The sequence below is a fragment of the Trichomonas vaginalis genome, chromosome VI, assembly GCF_026262505.1.
Source record: "Trichomonas vaginalis G3 chromosome VI, whole genome shotgun sequence".
NCBI lineage: Eukaryota > Parabasalia > Trichomonadida > Trichomonadidae > Trichomonas > Trichomonas vaginalis.
This window is the reverse complement of record NC_067208.1, coordinates 8,015,229-8,038,389: the sequence shown is the minus strand read 5'-3', so window position 1 is coordinate 8,038,389 and position 23,161 is coordinate 8,015,229. Positions and strand designations below refer to the sequence as shown.

Genomic DNA, 23,161 nt, shown 5'->3' with positions numbered 1-23,161 from the left:
AAAAAATTTCTAATTGTATAGTTTCTAATAACAACGCATACTGTTTTTCGACCATTGATTCAAATTCCAATATAGTTATATCAGAATGCTATTTTGTTTCAAATTCGTTTTCAACCTCATTTTTATTCATTGAATTTATAATCAATTACATTATTTCCATGATTTAACTACATAAAATACTGTGCAATGATTTTAAAGAAAAAGAACATGTCATTTTATTATTTTAAAGAAAAACCGATATTTGACATTATTTCCACTTCATTCGATGTTAATCCCAATACTCAGTAATATAATTCCAAATCAAATCACTTAAAGAGCAATATAATGATGTGAAACATAATATTATTTCAATTTATACTTGTTTTGAAGAAATAATTTTTAATTTACGAAATTCATTAATATTTATATGCAATTAACAAGAAACCTTAATTTTATTTATTCATACTCATATAAATATCATATATTCTTTCATTTTATCTATTAAAACATTAAAAATTGAAAATCAATTTTGTTCGATTCATTAATTTTCTAAATAATTCAGATGAACAATATCATATTGAAAAATAATCACAGATTACGTGAATATAACGAAAAATCAATTTTTCATTTTCCATATTGTTTTAATTATTTTCCAAATGATTTTCAACTTTTTTATCGAATTCTCACAACTTCCAAAAACATTTACCGGATTTTGATCATATGTTACGCATTTCCATTTCGATTTTGCTTCAAAAGATGTTTGGAAACTCTTTTATAATAGCACACCAACTTCAGAACCATTAATTGGCGAAAACATTGATACAAACATTACCAATGGAGAATGTTTTATATTCAAATGCACGTTCATTGGAATTAGTGAAAGATCTTCCATATTTTTCGAAAGTCATCAAGTAAAATGTTTAATCTCAGATTCATTATTTAAAAATTGTAGTAGTCGCAATAACGGTGGAGCTATATATTTTAAAGACAGTGGCTCATTTGTACACCATCGTGTTTGTGCTTTCAAATCAAATACATATAACTTTCTTGGACATCATTCATATATTCAATTACGTGGAAATTCAAATGACCTAAATTATCATTATGAATCGTCATATTACAAATGCGGTAATTTAGAAAATTCATATACAAATATTCTTACATATGGAATAATCCAAGTTGAATCAATTAACACTAGTTTCTGTATGGCCGACTTAAATGCAGGAATTTTTATTAGAAACTCAATCCTAATTACTAATTTGACTTTTTCCACTTTTTTTTGGTACAAAATCACGTATCGAAATAATAGGTTTATTTCATGGCAATTATCATTTAAAATTTTCTAATGTTTTGAATAATTCACAAGCAAATATAACAACTTATACTCTATTTATAATAAGTGCAGAAGTTTTGATTGAAAATTGTTCATTTTTTGGTAACAATGCATATTTTGAATTTGGTGGAATCCTAGTATCAAGGATTGTTATTAATGATATTTTTTGTGATAACATAAGAATAGGTAGAAATGTTATACTTAATAACGTTAATAATACTTATTATATTCATAAGCTTTCCCATTTTTCATCATATATGTGTAAAGCACAATATCCAGGTTCAACTGGTAACTCAATGCAGCTCTTACATTTTCGAATGCGATTCCGAGCTTAAGACAATCAAAGAATAAATTCAAAATACCGTCGATAAAAAATTCCAAGGAATTAATTTTTGTCCAAGAAATTCTATCAAAACATCTGCGGTGTGGGCAATTAGAATGAATATTCAAACCACTGGCAGAGCGGAAAAAAATAAGCGGAATATGGTATCATTTTTATCTAATAAATAAATACTTAATAACTAATTGTTTATGATTTTATATATTTCAAGTATCTACAATAATCCAAAGTAGTAAAAAATTCATATTATTCTTATTTTTTGACATTTTTGCCAGCAATTTGAATACTGCCGATCATGTTTTGATAGCATTCCTTGGACAAAAAATAATTCCTTGGACCTTTTTATATACGGTACATATTTCTCATAAACATTGCTTCCTCATACTTGAATCCTCATAAACGTCAGCAAATGTAGAAATTATATAATTATATTTGATTTATAAAGATTAAATTGAAAATTATGAAGTAAATCATCATTGAACATTCACATTAACCAATCCATCAATTATTTACTCATTGTTCCCATTATCCCACTTCAAATATATTCAGATGAATGCTTTGATTGTTCGAAATTAATTGTCAAAAAATAATCTTTTTCTAATTATTGGTAGCTATAAAAAATGTTTAATTTATAGGACTATATGATAATAAATAAACTATAAACAATAAATTATCAATTTTAGAAATAAAAAGAAACCACATCATTTACAAATCGATTAATTAACATGAATCTGTTATGATCCAAATTTTATGTTATATTAATCATGATAGTTGGTAGAAATTTCAACTATTTACGAAATATTTTAAATCAATGTCATTTGTTGAATTTTGTGAATAAAACAGCTAATACTTACTAGAGAGTTTTACAACGTTCCAACATCTAGATATTTTGAGGTTACAGATGATTTGAATTCAATTTCAAAGTTTAGATATAGAAGTGAAGTGATATTAATTTAAAAAACCACTATACTTATTTATAAATAAAGATTTATAATGACATTAGGAATATACTTAAATATAATAATGTTGTCATGAAAATTGAATATACAATATTTGGGTTAAAATTCACAAAATTATTTGTCACTTCATTTTTCAACATGGAAGACGAAAAAAGTGTTGTTGTTATGTTTATTGGCGATACAGGATCAGGAAAAAGCTCTATAGGTAACATGTACTTAAAGGAAAATGTATTCGAGACAAGTGATAAACCGCATGCATGTACCTTAGTTCCCAAACAGTCATCAAAGATTATAAATGGTACAGAGAGAATTGTGATTGATACAGAAGGCTTCGACGATGGTGACCATATTACAGAAGAACAAATTGAAAGGCTTGCGCAATATCTTAAAAACTTACAAACTGGTATCAATGCTATTGGAATTGTCATCCAAGCACCGTTGATGAGATTAACAAAAGGAGTAAAAGATGTTGTCAAGTTCATTTATGATGCCTTTGGAGATGTGATCCTTTCTCATCTTTGTGTAATTTGGACATTTAGTAGTTCAACATATCCAGATAGACAAACTAGAGATAATGAATACAGACCATTGTTAGCAAAGTATTTACAAGAAATTTCAGGTGCCAAAGAAACTCCTAACATTCCATTTTATTATGTAAATTGCCATAAGCCAGATAAAGAATTTTGCGTTCAAAGTATGACTCAATTTCATGGTTGGGCTGTCAGTCGAAAGAAATTTAGTTCAGCTGATATTAAAGAAGCAACATATGGATACACAGCAGAAGAAGAAAAAGAGGAAAGAGTTCGGGTTGATATTATTACTGAAGGCAATGTTACATATGATAAGTACATTGATAGTATCAGACTCAAATGTATATCCAATACTAATAAAAAAGATATTCGCTATTCAGATTGGGAAACAATCAAGGAATACAAAGAAAAGATAGTGGAAGTGCATGAAGAAAATCAAAACAATGTTTTGGTTGGATATACATACGAGAATGGCAATAAATATGAAATCAGGCACGATTTAGTAAGGGAAGTTACATTCTTCTTTAAGACTAATGAGAAGAAAGAAGGAAACTGGACAATTGCCAGAGAAAATAAAGTTCTTGTTGGAGAGACAAAGACTCATGAAGAAGTTATAGAAAAAGAGTCGACAGAACCAGCAGAAGGAGGATACAATCGTATTAAAGCCTCTTTCAAGCGAATGATTAAAATTAATCCTGATGGAGAAGCAAGTTTTGGAGAATTTCAAGAAATCCCAGGAACCCGAATTTCAAATTTTGTGAAAAATAAGCCAGTTGTGATAAAAGAATTAGAAAAACCTAGCATATTTGAAAAATTGCTGTTAACAGTGGCAACTATAGGTAGTATTTTTTTAGGTAAACTTATTCCTCCAAAACCATAAATATGTGATGTTACATGAAACCTTATAAAAAAAACTTTTGATTTATATTTCAGGTTCTAGTAAAAATCGAAAAATTGTAGTTTATAAACTAAAATAATGAAATTGCACTTATTTTCTTCATATTCTAGGTATCCCGCCCGTATTTTTGCTCAAAATCAACAGCAACCTCAATATGGTGCACAATATCCTATTTATGTAGCTCCTCCAACATATCCGCCAAGAAACCCTTATCAAAAAACAAAATATGACATTGTCAATCTATACATAGCTAAAATTTTTAATAATTTTTTTCTGTAACAAAAATTTTCAAAATTATTTTTTTCTTATTATTTACATCCACTAACCTTTATATCATTTATATTGACTCATGAAAATGTCCTTTATTAATGCATTTTCGATATAAAATCAACTAATATTGAAAAAGTAGTATATGAGTGCGGGTTTAGTGACTTTTTTTGTTACATCTATATATAGACGATGCTTTAAAATATATTTATTTATAAATCATTAAAAAATTAACATTAATTTTAAAATAATTTATTTTTTTATCTTTTATAAAAGAAGCTATATATAGATGATGTCAGATATTCCGCGATTAATTAAACATTGTTTAAATCCTGAATGGGTTAAACTTCAATTTAAAAATGAAGATTGTGAATTATTAAATGAATATGAAAGCCAAAATAAGCTAATGAGGTATAAATATAATGATAAAGAATATTTAATTTCATGGAATCAATGGAGTCATAATCAAAGACCTCATAAACGGGAAGAAGAAATTGAAAATAATGAAATGGAAATCATTGATGACATTAAAGAGGATGGAATTCCTAAATTTTGTAGAAAAACCTTTAGAACTAAGTTAGGAGCATATAAACGTAGAGTATTAAATCCTGAATACATAAAACATTTATTTAAAAAGGAAGACTGTGAATTATTAAACGTTAATGAATATGAAAATGCTAAATCAAAATTGAAATATAAATATATTGGAAGTGATGAAAGGTGTAAAGATAAAGATAAAGTTTATTCAGTTTCATATAATAACTGGCACACGTTAGGGATAAGAAAACATTTAGGAGATTATGGTAAAAGTTCTGAATTCTTTAAATCTAGTATGTACGAGAGAGTAAAAGAAATTAGAAATAATTATTTTCATGAATGAAAAATAAACTTTAAAAATTCATGTCTTACATTTTTTGAATAATTTATTTTTTTATTTAATGATAAATGAGTGGATCAAGATTCGTAACCGTCAATCAATTAATGGATGTTCTTTCACCAATTCTTGAAAATGTTAAACAAGTAGATGTTTATTTCAATGATTATGTAGAAAGTATATATTATAAAGGTAAGTTTAATATTAAACCTATTGCTTTTGCATTTGATAATAAATTAATTGAAAATGCAAAAATTTGGGAATTAATTCCAGATATTGAATTTATAACAAATATTAATGATAAATGGTTTAAACGAATTTCAACCACAAAAGTTCTTTGTAAATTAATGATCAAAACTGAGGAAAAAGAATTTAACGGGTTTAAATATCATCCAAATAAAGTTTCAGAACTAGAAAATGAAAAACTTCAGAAAAAATTAAACGATAGACTTTCAAATGATCGTATTGAAAAAATAAATAAACTAGCAGAAGTTGCATTTAATAATGAAATATTTGATGAATATAACCTTGAACTCAGTGATGGACTTTAAGTCTTGGGCTTTAAGGACCCGGGCTCAACGAGTCATGATTTATGAAATCAATTATTTGATTCATTCGCTCTTCAATAATTTCTATTCTTTTTGTTAAATCATCTATTTTCATTAATGAGGTGATTCTTGATTGAGGAATAGATTTCAAACTAACCACTCCTTTTATTTTTGAAATTTTGAATCCATCAACTTTAAACATTTTATTCAATTTACATGTTGTCAATTCTTCAAATAATTTTTTATTATTAGCATAATAGTCATTAAATTCTTCAACAGATGAAAAAATTTTTATTTCAGTAATTGGTTTAACAACGTTTATTTTTTGTTGAACATTTTCACTTTCATTTATTTCTTCCTCCTTTGTTTCATTTATTTTTAAAATCGGTTTCATTTATCATTAAATAAAAATTAGAATATAAGTGATGAAATATATTTTTTAATTAATATTAAATCAGAAATGGCGGCAGGATTCTTTAAAAAATTATGGGATGGAATTAAGAAAGCTGCAAGTTGGGTTCATCAAAAGATTATTAAACCCGTTGCAAACTTTTTGGCACCAGTAGCGAAAACGGCAGGAACTATCATAGGTGGAGTATTAGGTACTAAAGCAGGTAATCCAGCGATGGGAGCACAAGCAGGTAACGCAATTGGTGGAATAGCTGAAGGAATACTTAATAAAATAGGAGGTAGATAGTGGAAAAATAAATATTATTTTTATCTTAGTATCGGTTGTAGTCTTTGATAAACTTTTTCTCCTTTATTTAATATTTCTCTTATTGGGGCGGCTTTTGGTGTTATTGATTCAGCAACGTCACTAATTACTTCTTTATTCTTAAATATCCAATTTGCTCCTTTCTTCATTGTTTCCCAAACTTTATGCGCTCCTCTTTTTACTTTATCCCACAGTTTCTTAAAGATCCTGCAGCCATAGTTGATTATTTCATTAAAATTAAAAATTCATTTTCATCTTTTAATTTTGATTTTTTATTTAATAATAAATGACGACTAACTATTTGGTGCCAAACACTAAACCGATTAATGGAAATGTGTTTCATTCATTCGAAAAGATAAATGAAATATTCGCGAAGAATGATGGTAGAAGATATTATAGAGAACTTGAAAGTTCATGCTATGACTCTGATACTCCATATTTTGATGATAAACAAACTCATTTAAGAATTACAAATCCGGCTCATGATGTGAACCAATTAGGTGACACATATATTAAACGCAAAGTTAAAGCAACTCTAGTTTCAAATAAAGCTTTCACATGTGATGCCGCTTTTAAATGCATGCGTTTATTCGTTGGTTACAAATCATCAAATCAAAGCTTTAAACAATTAGAAGTAGAAACCGAAAGAGGTGATGCCGGTTATCTTCAGATGGATTGCGCCGTGAATCTTTCGCATTTGCAACATATAAACCAAAATCAGAAAGGAAAGTTAAAAAGTTTGTTCATTCGTTATATAATAATGTTCAAAAATATGATAACTCAGTATGTGGTAAATATATTGACCCTTCAGAAGTTTTCAAGAAAGCAAATGAAGAAGTTGATATCACTTTTGATATGATTATTCCGGTAAATGATTTGTTAGCATTTCAGGCGTTCGATGATTATCCTAAATCATTTGGTGAAATCATTCTTAAATATTATGTTTTCAGGGATACTTTAGTATTTTGTCAGGTTGACCCGTTAAGAGTTGCTGATTTACAAAATTACGTTTATGAAAAGATAACTGATGAAAATTATGAAAAGATTATGAATCATGTTTATAAATATGATCGCAAATTCCAACAAATCGGACTTCCTGCCAAATTAATTACAAGCTTAGCCGCTACATCTGCTGACGCAACAGTTGATGACGTTATTATTTCATGCACAAAGATGGAAGTTTTAGAGGATAAATGCATTACACCAGGATACGGTTTAATTGAAGAATCAGTTAAAGCAATACCACGTTTATTCAGTAAGGAAGATCCATTCATGATTCCAGCTCAACATATTGACGTTCGTTCACTAAATGGAGGTTGCATCACTCCTGAAGGTATCAGCTCAGATTTCTCATACGCTCTTCATAATGTTACAGATGTTGTGTTAACATTTCCGAAGAATGCAATGCAAAGAACAGTTTTAGAAAATCCAATGCTTCGAGGTCTTCAGGTCACTATAGATTCCAGAAACTTCCCCGATCAAGCGATGACCACAGTGGGCGACATATTCTTTACACGTATGCTTCAAGCTTCTGATTTAGATGGAGTGAATGAATGCACGAAGAATACGAGGACTCATTAACTAGACCACTGAATGATGATAATGGCACCCATTAGCTAGAACATGGAAAGACCAAACTTCATTCTTATGCACTATTCCAGTTCAACGTGATGGAGCGGGTATATTCTTTGATGGATTAGAAACTTTCAACTCACAAGTTACAGTACAAGTGAAAGCTTATCCAATCATTCAGGGTGAAAATGACACTTACTGTTCAAAGTGACAAATCCTCCTCAGGTTTGGTTTACTAGGACTACGTATTGGACATGGACACCGGATGAAGGTTTGAAATATCATCCAACAGGTACACCACCACAGTATAGAAGTTCATATGATGAAATATTGATGAATAGAAATGTTTAAAATTATAAATTTATTTTTGATTAAATGGATTTAAATTCTGAAGAATTAGCAGGAGTATATAATACATACGTAGATGATATGATTAATGAAGCATTGAGTGATAATAGAAATGCTCTATCTAAGGAAAAATTAATGAAAATTCCATATTCTGAATGTTACTTAAATTCAATCACTGCAGCAATTGGTAAACAAAATAAAGGTAAAACATTAACGATATTAAAACAAATTATCATTATTGCTAACACTTCCCCCATTCACATGTGTTAATTTATATCAACCGTTCAGGTTCACCTTCAGATGATACATTTGAATCTTTAAAGCATTTAATCAAAATTCCAATTATTTATTTATCACAAGAAGAAGCAGAAGATTATTTAAAAAACTTTTTAATGTATAAAGAATTATATAATACAATCAAGAAGCAAGGATTAGAGGATAAAATTATTGATAAACAACGGGATGAATTATTTGAAACACTTTCTATTTCAAATTTTGATAGAGAATTTTTGCATTCACTCATTTTTCTAGATGATGCGTGAAATCAAAACTAATAACAAATGAGAAATCATATTTTAATCAGTTATTAACTCCAATGTCGACACATTCAGTGTTCATTTTTCATGGCTGTTCAATACTTCAAAGCATATTAAGCCACAAACATTAAATCAAATCTATCAACACTTTTCATTTTCAGTGGTTTTTGTCGTCAACAGACATTGAACGTTATGCTTTATCAAGTGAATTTACCAATGAGCATTAATGAAACTTTACACACAATATCAGCAATTAGGAGAACATGGGAAAATAATAGTTGATTTAAATAAAGGAAGTGTTAAATTTGATTAACTTTTTATAATTTTTATTTTTTATTTATAATTAAACATGACAGAAATAGCAAATCTTCTACAGGTTCCATTAAAACAGGGACAAACAAAAAAGGGTGAATATTAGAAATATGAAAGTTCCTGATGGAATGAAAGAATTAGTCCACATTGTTGCCGGTCTTCAAAAAGATGTTAAACAAATGAGAAACGTTTTAACATTACCAGAAGCTCAAGCATATGCCAAACGTCATGGTCCAAATTGGGAGGCACACGAAGCAGACATTACAGGACCAAATGGAAAACCTGATGGTATAAATGAAGTTTTCGTTACTGATGGTCAAGGTAATATTAAAGTCATAAATGGGTATAAATTAACTATATCTGATTATCCTAAACGTAAAGCATATAATGAATGTTATCCTATGCAATTTGATGAAAATGGAAAAGCTGTTAAACAATACATTGGAGAAGGTGAACATGGTCCAATTAATTCATACCGTTATAATCCATATTCTTATTTCAATGAAGAATTAAACGCTATTGAAGAGGGACCGGATGGATTACCACGATATGTTAATCAGTTTGATGGTCAATATACAAATTTGAGACCTGAAATTCCAGCTAAGAAATTCTTTAAAGTTGCTTTATTCGATCCAGTGTTCAATGAACAGAAAGAAGCAATGAAAGCAGAATTTAAACCAATTCAAGTGGCAAGAATTTCTTCATCTTCACTTTCAGAAGCGTTCAAGGAATTGATAAAGAAACCACTTTATTCTCAACAAGGTTATAACTTTGATTTAATTAAAGAAAGTGATAGACGTAAATTGGAAAAAATCAGATGGTTTTAAGAATGCATGTAATGAAATGATTAAAGATATGTAAATGATAAAATAAGACTGGAAGAAACTCAAAGCAATATCAATAACATAATTGGTGCAGTTACAAAGAAAGTATAAGCAAACAATGATGAACCTTGGGATATTACCGTAACAACTAAATAAAACTTTAAATATATTTTTCTTTTTTTATTCAATTATAAATGAGAAGACGTTTCACAAGTCAAAAGAACACTAACGCAAAAGCAGAGATTACGGTTGGTTATAACGTAAATGATGATAAATCACGAATTATTCAAAATGTTAAAGTTAATGTTAGCCCTGAATTAACAAGGTCAGCAACTCAACCAAATTTATTAACTCGTGACTTACCAAAGAATGAAGAGAATGAAGAAAACCATGAGAATGGAGACCCAATCATTTTATCTGAACCCGGTAAAGAACCTGTTGAAATTCCCACTTATCCAACATACCCCCCACCTCTTTCATCAAACATCGAGAACTCAGGAATCTACGATTACAGTCGCAATGCGCCATATAAAATAGACATTAATTCAGAATTAATGAAAATTTACCGTGATATAATAATTAATAATTATGATTCAATAATAAATTTAATTGATCAATCTGGTTTAATTATTTTACCTTATGAATCATTAATTCACATTATCGCCATTCTTTGTGATGTTCAAGATTCAGACGTTAAGATTCAATTTTTCATAGATGATGAGGTTTCATGCTGCGGAACAGTTGCAAAAATAAATCCTATAAAGGATATTAGTACAATTAAGATATCAAAGAACGGAACAACAACTGAACTTCATTTAACATATAATGATATTTATAATAAAATAGTTGATGAATATAAAATATCACTTGAAAAATTCTTTGTTAAGGCTATTTAATATTCAAGCATTAACATTATCGAATAATAATCCTTTGAATCATAATCAATAATAATTGACCTTTCACCAGTTTCTATCGTTGTTTTATTTCTTTTTGTTCCCCACTATCCGGATCGGTCATTGTAATTGTTTTTGTTATAGTATCAGCTTTATCTTTAACTTCAATCTTTTTTCCATCGGGATATTTAAACCAAAATTCCAAAAATTCGATATTGTCAATCTGTCTCATATTTTAATCTATCAATTGCATTTTTAATACCATCTGAAAATCTTATGAAATGGTCATTAATGGGTTTGAATTGAACTAAATTTGAATGAAGTGAAATATAACCGATGATGAATATGACATTGACTCATATTTTCTGAAAACACTAAAATTTATAACATGAATGAATTTCTTATTCGTTGAATTTATGAATTCTTGAGGTAATCTTATTCTAGTTTTATTTATCACTGGAAAATAACGCTTTACCATATTTTTAATCGTAATAAAAATGTCAATTATCAATATTATTTCGAAATAATAACTGTGAATTAAATTTAACAGTTAGCGGAATTTATAAGTTACTCTCGTTTCTGTGAGTGGTAAATTTAATCCCATTCTTTTAGACCCTTCAGATTATATATCATTTATTAAAGATGACCTTGAAAAACGTATGATATGTATATAAATAATGTGATAACGAAATGGGATATTAACATGATTTTAAGTTATTTAAATGAATCATTTATCATATGGTATGAAGAAAATTTTAAATCAAAACCTGATAAACTTTTTGAACTTGATGAAATAAATAACCTTATTAAATTTCCGCTGAAAATTAAATTTTGTACTCCTCATCTTCGTTCATTGTTGGGGATATTAAATTTTGAAAAAGATGTTGGGGATGTTTTGTATTCTGACACTGGTTCCAATTTCATTTTAATCAAATGTGATAAAGTTAATACCCCAATGAGATTTTCACATCAAACATTAGACCATAACTCTTACCCATCAATACAAAACATTTTATCCATCAACTTAAACATATTTTCTTTATCATATCGTTTCAATTATCTGGGAATTCATTTTTCTTCATTCAAAAGATTTTATCAAATATTAATTTAGAATAACTGACCTATTTGATTGTGATTTAGAATTCATGAATGAAATATTATGGCAATTTCAAATAGAAAAAATAGCTGATGAGATAACAGATTAAATATTTATTTTTAAATCATAATAAATGATTAAACAACAACAGCAACCACAACAACTTAAGGCACAGACCATTACATACGCCATATATGCATATAATTCAAAGACGGCAGAACAAACGCAAATGTTGAAATATGGAGATTTGGAGATAGTATTGAAAAATGACCATTTCGAATTCGTTTGCAAAGGTGGTGCAGTGATATCAAATATAAAAGAAATTTTATTTATGAATTCAAAAATTAAAGGAATAACGGATGATATAACATCAATTCCACCAGAAGAACAAAGATATTACGCATTAAATGCATTTCCTAAAGTTTTGAAGATTGGAAGATTTAATTTAAATGAGGAATTCATAAAAGGTTTCCTAAATGACATAATGAAGAAAGCAGATAAGGAATATGTGGATAGTGAGTTAATGAAGAAAGCAGATAAGGAATATGTGGATAGTGAGTTAATGAAGAAAGCAGATAAGGAATATGTGGATAGTGAGTTAATGAAGAAAGCAGATAAGGAATATGTGGATAGTGAGTTAATGAAGAAAGCAGATAAGGAATATGTTAATGAAAAAGATAATGAAATTATCGAAAGGGTTGAATGGTACCATGAACGGACATCGAAGATTTTAAAAACTAAAGCTGATACAGGATGGGTTTCAGAATGTTTAGACCTTAAAGCAGATAAAACTTATGTTAACGATGAGTTAGAGAAGAAAGCAAATAAAGAATATGTGAATGAAATATACCAAAGTTTGATAGGAACAACTAAAAATATTGAAACTATTGCTGGTGACTTTTCCGTCTATGAAGAAAATAAATATTTTAGATGGGAGTTTGTACACGCCTTAAAAAATGGTATACGGTATAAACTCATTCCGAAAAATAACAATGAAATGTATGTAGGCTATATAAAGAATAATGGTACACAAGTTAAAGTTCCATTAGACAACAACTGTTACTTAAACTTATATGGAGACGAACAAAAGAAATATTTAAGAGTTTATGAAATGACGGATATGACATTGTCTAACGTAGCTCCAGCACCATATTATTATGACTATGGTGTTGACACACGTGTAGACCCAAAAAAGCAAACATTATATTTAGAATATTATAGATATAAAAGATATAATGCAATAGAAAAAACGAGAATAGTATACTATTATGAAGATGACAGAAATAAATATTTAAGTCAAGACTTTACCTACCCCGAAAACATAAGATTATATTATAAAAAATATTCTGACACAAACCAGAAGAAACCAGAAATAGTTACACTATATTTTAAGTTCAAAAGAGACAATCCTATATTATCTCATATGTTTGATTTAATGAACCCAGTAGGTTCTATTTATACATCTATGGATGTGAGAGGTCCTCAAGCAATGTTTGGTGTTGGTGCATGGGAACAAATAGTCGACAGGTTTTTGTATTGTGCAAACTCTTCAAAGGAAATAGGTGGAAGTAAAACGATTACAGGTGAAAATTTACCTGCACACAGTCACTACATAGATTTAAGTACATCTCAAGCGGGTTGGCATAAGCATAGATATTGGGATTGGTCAGGAATGACAAAAGGTAAAGGATATGATGTTAAAGACAACGTTAAGTTTGCCATAAATTGTTACTGGAGCGACACTCAGGGAGAAGGAAACCATACACATCGCGTTTCAGGATATACACAAACAACGGGACAAAGTAAAGATTACATGCCACCATTTATGACAGTTTACGCATGGTATAGAGTTCAATGAACGCTCGCCGACATAAGATTTTATAAATTGCATATTTGACGTAAATTCATTTCCCCAGTTATTCAATAATTAATTATTTTTGAATAACCGAAGGTGCTACCATGTTACCATGTGCTACCAGGTCATTTAACTTCTATGAAAAAATGTGACAACATGACATTTTGACAACAACACAGGAGGAATAAGAAAATTCTTCTAAACTTTTTCGTTGGATGTAAATCAGACATGAATGAGAACAGTCATGATATCATTAATGGTACCATTTATTTTTGTCATAAATTTACACCAAAAATATATTTTAGGTCAAAGCTTCCACGAGAGAAAAGATTCCTCATTCGCTAAGGATTCCAAAAATGAAAAAATCATTGATTTCGGCTGAGAAAAACAGCAAAACCCTTCTTCCACGGGAACAAAGAAATAAAGAAGAAATAAAGAAGAAATAAAGTAAATTTTTTATTTATTCCCGTGGAAGATAGAGCACTTTTATGATACTTTTTATTCACGACAAACAAGACAAACAAAGAAAATAAGAAAATACGGCGCCGTCGCGGTTCGAACCACAGACCTTGACCCCTCCATAACACCACCTTAGACCACTGTGCTACGTAGCCTGTCGACATAAGATTTTATAAATTGCATATTTGACGTAAATTTATTTCCCAGTTATTCAAAAAATAATTAATTATTGAATAACCGAAGGTGCTACCATGTTACCATGTGCTACCAGGTCATTTAACTTCTATGAAAAAATGTGACAACATGACATTTTGACAACAGTCATGAAAGGATTAATGCAAAAATAAATTCAAATCATACTTTATAAAGCTAGACCTTCAGGTCTCGCCGCTTAGCGGCTCATTTACAGGTATTTCATCGTCAGTAAATGAATCCTCATTATCGTTTGGTTCAACCTGTTTATATAATCCTTTCATTTCTTCTTTCAAAACATAACACCATGTTTGTTTACCGTCTATTCTTCTATGTTTCCTATCACATTTATCCTTAATACTCATTTGAAAGTTTTTGTCTTTCATGTCTGATGGTTTGCAGAATAGAGCATTTTTACACGTCATACCTGCACACAATTCATCATAATGTGTATTTATCCATACATCTAAAGGATTTGATGATAATTCAATTAAATCTTGTTTGGCTTCAGTCATCGGTATGATTCGTACATTAAATGATGAAAGGTCGTAATTGATAAAATACGTCAGTAAATTATCATAAAATTCCTTTGTGCATGAATCCATCAAATTCTTGAAGTAATCAAATTGACCCTTGAATTTACCATTAACTCTTAAAACTACGTATCTTCTGTCTCCAACTTCAATTTTGACAGGGTAAACGTTGTTAGTTACGAAAATGAAGTTTGCAACATTCTGACCTGTTCTTCTGGGTTGATTCTTTTCATTAATTCTAATCTCATTATCCGTTATAATTGATTTCAAAGCGTTGAAGTTTGCGAGTCTATCTTCACCTACATTCTTGAGTTCATTAAGTACAAGAAACATTTTATTTTCAACAACTGAGTTGAAATTACCCGTTAGCTCACTTATTTCGGTAATGTTTTTACATGAATAACCAGCGAGAAGTTCAGAAATAATGTCTGTGAATCTGTTTTTACCTGTTCCCTGAAGTCCTTTCAAAATAATTGCTGTTTCATTCTTGATTCCAGGATGTTGAATCATTGATGCAATCCAGCCGAGAAGGTATTTATACACTTCATCGTTATTATCACAAATGGCTTCTTTAATGAAATTCATAAACATCTCAATTTTTGAGTAATCAGGCTTTTCAAGAATGTTGTATTTATAACCATGAAACGTTGAGAAAACATCGGGGGAATCAGATTTAAAGCAAACACCCTTAACGGTTAATGAGGATAATTGATTTAGTAGTACATCCCATGCTGTTATTGTTTTACCTTCTTCTTTAAATAATTTAATCATTTTGAGTGACTCTTTCATGTTTGATTGAAGAACAAATGATATTTGATTCATTTTGTCGTGTATGTTGTAATCTTTCTGAATGAAATATTTATTTCCACAATCTACAAAACGGATTACACGTGATAAATCCTCAATTACTTCAGAACTGTTTTTATACTGATGATTTTCAGCCTTGCGTCTAATATCTGTTATCAAAAACGAGTCGTCAAGTTTGATATCAAATGTTATTTTTGGCTTACGTAATAAAGGTAAAACATATTCATCATAATATTCCTTTTGATATAGTTTTAGAATCTTCACCAAAACAAATGGAGAAGTCATTAAATGTGCATATCTATTACGTGCTTTTTCAAAATTACTTTTTGCATTTTCAGTTAAATTGCAGAAGTTATAAACGTTATCGTATGCTTCATTAATTAAATGATTAGGTAACGAATTAATAGCTTGAAACAGTGTGAATAATGTAACTTCTTTTTCTAAATTCATGTTTCCACCGTCATTATGTACTTCAAAATCACAGATGCCATCAACTATGCTCTGGGCAAGTTTATCGTCAATGTTTACATCTTTGTTTTCATTCATGATAGTCTTTATTTCTTCGTTCTTCTGTTCAACTCTTACCTTAATATTCAAATCATTTAATATATCATTCACTGTTCTGGTTAATGTTGAATCATAACTTCCACGAATGAATGAGTATGTATTGATTGGTTCTGTTGCATTCTTGCGAACTCTTGAATCAGCCATAACTACTAAAGAACGCTTTGAATCATCCATTGAAGTCATTATATCAATATCATAATCATTGCAGGAATAACATTTAATCATTCTGTTCGAGGTTGAATAGAAGAAATTAGTGTTGCAATAAATGTGAAGACCTCCTGAAGCGGTTTTAACGATAACATCTTTATCCAAAAGTTTTGATAAAAATATCTTTTCTAACTGTTTCTTTAAGTTCATCATTGTTATGATTTATTGATATCAACATCTATATCGTTAAATTTGAAATTTTTTTTACTAATAAAGCCACACCAGTTTTCCTTCCTCTTCCTCCATCGTGTTTGAGGTAGTTATGTAAATCAATCTTGTTTTCACCAATTCTTTCGTTGAGGGTTTTAGTTTCTGCCACAACTAATTCCTCAGCTAATGAATCAATGATATTTTCATCAGAAACGATATAGTTGTTGCTGTTGTTTGTTGCTGTCATTTATATAGGAATAAAAAAATAAAAACAATTTTAAAACTAACTTTATTTTTGGACTGCATCATATTTCCTATGTTGTTGTCAAAATGTCATGTTGTCACATTTTTTCATAGAAGTTAAATGACCTGGTAGCACATGGTAACATGGTAGCACCTTCGGTTATTCAAAAATAAGTCATAACTGCCTTCCTCCTGTGTTGTTGTCAAAATGTCATGTTGTCACATTTTTTCATAGAAGTTAAATGACCTGGTAGCACATGGTAACATGGTAGCACCTTCGGTTATTCAAAAAATAATTAATTATTGAATAACCTAAAAACATTAACGATAAAATAAGTGATAACAAATTTTTATTTTTATCATAAATGAATACCCCACAAGCTCAAAATTTACCACGAATCATAACAAGGGAGGAAATGATAAAAATGATGCAAGAACATGTTAAAAATAACAAACCACTAAAATTGAGAAAATGTGGTTATGCAGTAATGATGGAAAGAGAGATGTTGTCGAAGAGGAATAAAAATTAAATTTGGATAGAGTTTAAAAATTCATCTTTATTAAATTCATCTCTTCCAATCAATTTATTTATTCTATTAAATTCTTTTATTTTTGCTTCACTCAGTTTAAGGATTGAACGGTAAGTTTCTAATTTTTCGATTATTTCTTTATCATTTTCAACCCCACCACATTGCGACTTCTTTTTGTAATAGCATATTTTTGATTTAATTCTGTTTAGTTTCTTTTTATATTCATTGTCTGGACTCTTGACTGCTTTGTTGTCACTCATTTTCTTACGAAATAAAAAAATTAAATATTATTTAAATATAATGGAGTAATAAAATAAATCGGAATTTCTATTAATTTATTGTCAACTTCAACTAATGCATTGCCGTTAATATATCTAACAAATTCAGCTATTGTGTCAAATCTTCGTCTTCTTTTTGTCATTGATTTATCAGTTTTTCCATAATCGAGATGAATTAAAACTTTATTCCCTTGTTTAAAATTCATGAGCCCCGAATTAATTTGTTCACGTTTAACATCATTTAACCTTTCCATTTGCTTTCTAATATATTCCCATTCTTTTGAAATATCATTTTTCATTTCCACTGGTTTCATGTTTATAGTTCTATGCCATGTATTATTGTAATAATATACTAACTGCTGTATGATGGAGTCATGATTTCCATCCCAGTATATCTGACCGTTAACCCCTAACGCATCTCTAAGAGTTCTCATTACCGCATCAACTATTTTATTATGAAACGTATATGGAGAGGATGAAAAGTAAAAATTAATTTGTGGGAAATAATGAGCCATAGCTGCCTGAAATCCTTTATCACCATCACCCCTTATATTATCTACTCTTTCATGATCTAGTAAGTATTGTATAGCTCTTCTTGTTTCCTGTTCTGTTTTCCCTTTCACCGGAATGCAATATAAATATCTGGTGTTAATGTTAATGGCAAATAAATAAGTAACTTTTCCTTTTGAATATTCCAGATGATCGATTTCGTATGAATATGGATATGGAGCAAATGAAGGGCGACTAAATTTTTCCTTTAATGGTTGAATTTTTGGGTCAATTGGTTTATTTAATATCTTGAAATCCTTTTTAAAATCTTTTTGCTTCTTAAATGTTTGAAATGGATATAATAAAGTGAATGATGAAGGATTAACTGAAGGAGGAGGTACTACTGTTGGAGGTTTTGGTGTTGTAAGTGGTTTAATTTTATCTGCTTTGATTTTGGATTTCATTCCTCCTTTCATTAATTCTGGATGTATTCTATTCATTTGTTTTAAATATGCTGTATATAAAGGTTTGATATACTTTCCCGCTTCGAGTTTATGTTGAAGGATGAATTCCAAAAGTTGATCTTCATTTAAAAGTCGGGCTGAATATGGTTTAACTAATGAATCATAAATTAAAGCTTGTGCATCATTTATGGTCTGAAGGACCTGGGCGTTTTGTACCTTTGGTTTTTGTTCCTTTGGCTTTTGTGGCTCGGGATTATATAAATTATATAATCCATCAATATCTTCTTCTGTTAATACTTTATTTTTGAAATCTTTCAACTGTTTAAGTTGTGATTTAGTTTTTCCCTTTGTATATTCATTATTTTTAATTTTGTCTTTAATTTTAGAAATTATTTTATCATGATATTTCAAAATTTCATTTTTATAATACGAATAATAATAATCCATATCATCACCCGTTATATTTTTATTATGTTTTTGGAGATATGCTTTTAAATCATAATAATCAAGAAAATTTTGATTAAATACTAAATCATCAATTAAATTTTTTAAATCTGTGTTATCCATTTATATAAAAATAAAATAAATGTTTTAAGGGTGCCCACCTCTTTGAATCATAGTACAAAACCATCATTAACAGTTCCTTTTGTCTCTTCTGTGGCATTTCATTAAATAAATGGCATACAACATCCATTTTCACAACATACAGCCTTAGTGTGTGCTCCTGTTAATGCAGTCTTACCAATTGTTAAGCGAGTCATTGACCCGTTTTTAAGTTGTAAATTAATATTCTGACCATCAAATATCACTTTATCATTTATTATATCCAAATAATTTTTAGGTGTTAATTGTTTATTTTGTCTTAAACTAACACCTTTCATTTTTTGTGCAATCTTTTTAAAATCACCCCCATCAATTGAACCGTTGAATGATGTATAACACTTAGGACATAAAGCAACCATGTTATCACCTTGTTTCTCAATTGCTAAACCCAATAACTTCTTCTCATGTGCTTTTTCTTCAGCTTTATTCTTTAATTTAGGTTTAAATTTCTCATCAAAACAGAAGAAATCAAAAGGTGCGAATTTGTAAATGTTTTTATCATAAAATTGTTTATCAGTAACAATTGCTTGAAATGCTTGAGTGTTAGGAAGACTTGGATCGCCAGCGATTGCCCAATAAGATGAATCAGTATCACCTTCAATGAAATGAAAACGATTAACATCCATGCATTTATACATAAAATCATAAATGAAAACCAAATACCAGTATTTAGCATTATCTAAAGTGAAGAATGCCTCTTGTAAACATGTATCACATCTATAAAATCTATCTTTAAGCATCACTTGATACGTATCTTCACCTATTTCTCTTATGTTTTTAAACTTATTTGACATACATGCAACGCGTGCCTTCTGTGCATTCATTATTTTAGTCTTTGCGTAATTTTGTGTATTCATTGCATCGTAACCATATGATCCATTAAGTGAAATCTTGCAAAATAAACTTTTTCCTTTATTTCCTTCTAATTCAGCCTTTTGTCTTTCGTTCATAAATTCGTTCGCAAATTCATTAAAACAAGTGTTTTTAGTAAATGTTAAAATTGATTGAATGTCATCAATGATAAAATGAAATCTGTCTATTAGATACCAAAGATAATAAGAAGAAAATGGTTGTATTGGTTGTGTGTTGATGCTAACTGAGTTAATTTTCTCTGTTTCTGGTCAACTGGTAGATTGTTTGATTTCATGTAATTATACATAAAACTGCCAATTGTTTTTTTCATCTGTGATAATATCTAAGTTTCTTATTATCGGTAAAAAGTTTATGTAATCATTAATGTATTTTTCATCAATGTGACCCTTTACTTCAGCCACGAATAAAGTATTTTTCTTTCTAATTATTCCCAGTGCTTTTGCTTTCTTTGTTGCTGTATCACAAATGATAACACCATTCAATCTTCCCGGCATATACATTTTATGGTTAGTATATTGAATGAAATCATGAGGATTAGATGAAAATGATGAAGGATATAATGAATTAAAGTCAACTCCAACAAAATGAGTCATAATGTTGGTGGTGTCCTCATTTGATACAGTTTTAGTTTCTGGATTATATGCAAGTTTATTAATGTGCGTGATTCCTTTAAGATTAACACGATGTTGAACATTTGATAGACCACCAGTAATTCCATTACGGAGAATGTGATAAGCTTCAACTGAATCTAAAGTCATTGGTAAATTATTTTTTAATGTATAATTTCTTAAATTGATTCTTAAACGTTGAACATCCTCATCTTTATTTGATTTTACGATATTGCAATAACAACACATTAACTGACAATTTTCTTTGGTATGTGGTTTTTCATTATCGATTCTATCCAATGTTGGTTTATTTGCATATGTAAACGCTTTACCACACATTTTGCATTTAGATGAAAGGATTAAATCGTGATAGTATTGAAAATCATCCATTGAAACATTATTTTTAGTATCTCTTTCTGCTTTTTCATCTTGTTTCTTATATGATTCAATTTTATATTTCCAATACTTTTTCGTTAATTCAAAACTTGATTCCACATTTTCTTCTTCTGGATATTTTTCGTTAGGATTAAAGTCTTTATATGCTAAAGCGTAACGAATCATTGATGCATTCGATGATAAAGAAAGATTATGAAGCATGTCAATTTTATAAACAAATGTTTCTTCAATAATTTTATCAATTGGGTCAATCATAATTTCAACATCTTTATTGCAATAATGAATAAAATATTCTAATCTATTCTTAAAGTTTTTAGCATCATTGAGATATATTTGATAATCACTATCTGATATTGTTTCTTGTGTTAATGCTGAATAAAATGAATCTTGAGTGAATGGTTCCTCTTTATATAATTCTTCTTCGTAATTTTCCCATGTGATGAATTGATAAGGGAAAAAGGATTTAACACGTGATTTATTGTTTCCGAAATCTTGAGTGAATTGGTCTAATGTCCCACCCGCTATATAATTTCTGATGTCAATAAATCTCAATTCATATGGAACGTTTGTTTTCTTTACAATGATTTGCTTAAATTGAGAAGATGAACCCAGCATTGATTTTATTTTCCATTTTGCAGTGTTTAAATCACGAAGAATTAAATTTAAATCAAACTTTCCCGAATTAAAACCTATGATATTCACTTTATTGAATTCCTCATCTAGAAGTTCTTTAAATGCTTCCTTTTGTTTTTCATTTAATGTTTGTGACTTCATTAATTCTTCATATTGACTCATATTTGATTCAACAACTAATGAACAGGTTGAAAATAAAAACTCAATCCAATCAGAGATGAACGAATCACTTGAAGTTAAGCAAAAATTCTTCGTAAATGTTTTATCACGGTCTACAACCTCGCCGCTTTGCGGCTTTATTTTGACAGTTGATGAGACCATGAATGGTTTTAAGTAAGCATTCAAAGTTGCACATTCAGAAAGTTGAAGTTCTTCTTTAGTCTCTAATGTTTCGAAGTCAAAAGTAATATAATATCTTGTTGGTTTATAATATTCCTGCAAATTATGTGCTAATAGCCATTGATATATCTTCTGTTTCGTGATATGTGGTGCATATGGTTGCTGTGTCTTTTGCAATTGAACGTCTTGAATTAATCTTCCATTATTTTCTTTACATTTCTCACAATGCTTTAAAAATCTTCTTTGGTTTTTCCTTTCTGGGTCATCACGGATAGAATAAACTTCTTCTTTGCAAAAGGGGCAAACTTTATATCCTGTGAGTGCTTCAACGTCTGTTATTCTGTCAGCGTGAAGTTTTCCACATGGACTCTGTGTTAATAAAATATTTACTGTTTCAAATTCTGGATCTATCATTATTGATTCCACTAATAGAAAGTCTACCTTGTTAATGTCTACGTCTTCTGGTTGAGGGTCACAATAATAAAAATCAATATTAACGTTTAACATTCTTGCTAACCTCTCACTTTCTGATGAAATGTCAAACCCTTCATATGCATCTATTGCTTCATTTAAATAGCTTCTACGAGTTTTAGGATTAACACCATCAGGAATGTTATAGAAACGTTTAAATAACCTTCTACCTTCTGCTCTTATTTGATTATCATTCATTTTAGCTGTTCCGTTTTTGTTCATTTATGTAAGAATAAAAATTAAAAAAATAAATAAAAATAAAGTTTATTTTTTTTAAAGTCCGAGACTCAGAGAGTCCAGGGCTAAAGTCCATAAAATGAATTAAGAACACATAAATTTTTCATCTGCGACGTGACGAATACATTTTAATTTACTCAAGAATGCGTACCCTGATACATTAAATCTAATTCCTGTCTTATTTAATTTCACAACTTTGAAAA

The 23,161-nt window shown here is 29.2% G+C and overlaps 4 protein-coding genes and 1 pseudogene across 5 annotated transcripts, besides 1 other annotated feature; 3 read left to right on the top strand and 2 right to left on the bottom strand.

Annotated features, from left to right (window-relative positions):
• Positions 1–2,749: 2,749 nt before the first annotated feature.
• On the top strand, positions 2,750–4,021 carry TVAGG3_0826450 (GTPase, IMAP family member-related family; the record flags this gene model as incomplete). Its single annotated transcript, XM_001316497.1, has 1 exon — positions 2,750–4,021. One exon carries the CDS (start codon positions 2,750–2,752, stop codon positions 4,019–4,021), a length of 1,272 nt encoding a protein of 423 aa, XP_001316532.1.
• A 1,230-nt stretch (positions 4,022–5,251) lies between these two features.
• TVAGG3_0826440 (protein of unknown function, DUF4108 family) lies at positions 5,252–5,731 on the top strand (the record flags this gene model as incomplete). Its single annotated transcript, XM_001316496.1, has 1 exon — positions 5,252–5,731. One exon carries the CDS (start codon positions 5,252–5,254, stop codon positions 5,729–5,731), a length of 480 nt encoding a protein of 159 aa, XP_001316531.1.
• A 2,062-nt stretch (positions 5,732–7,793) lies between these two features.
• Positions 7,794–23,161: part of a mobile genetic element that runs on past the window's edge.
• On the top strand, positions 12,158–13,202 carry TVAGG3_0826430 (uncharacterized protein; the record flags this gene model as incomplete). Its single annotated transcript, XM_051248304.1, has 1 exon — positions 12,158–13,202. A coding segment is annotated over one exon (1,045 nt), but the record flags the coding sequence as incomplete, so codon positions are not given.
• TVAGG3_0826420 (uncharacterized protein) lies at positions 19,467–20,039 on the bottom strand (the record flags this gene model as incomplete). The annotated part of the gene is made up of 1 exon (XM_051248303.1): positions 19,467–20,039. The coding sequence occupies one exon, from the start codon at positions 20,037–20,039 to the stop codon at positions 19,467–19,469; it is 573 nt and encodes a 190-aa protein (XP_051083778.1).
• Positions 20,545–21,479, bottom strand: TVAGG3_0826410 (annotated as a pseudogene). Its single transcript has one exon. A coding segment is annotated over exon 1 (935 nt).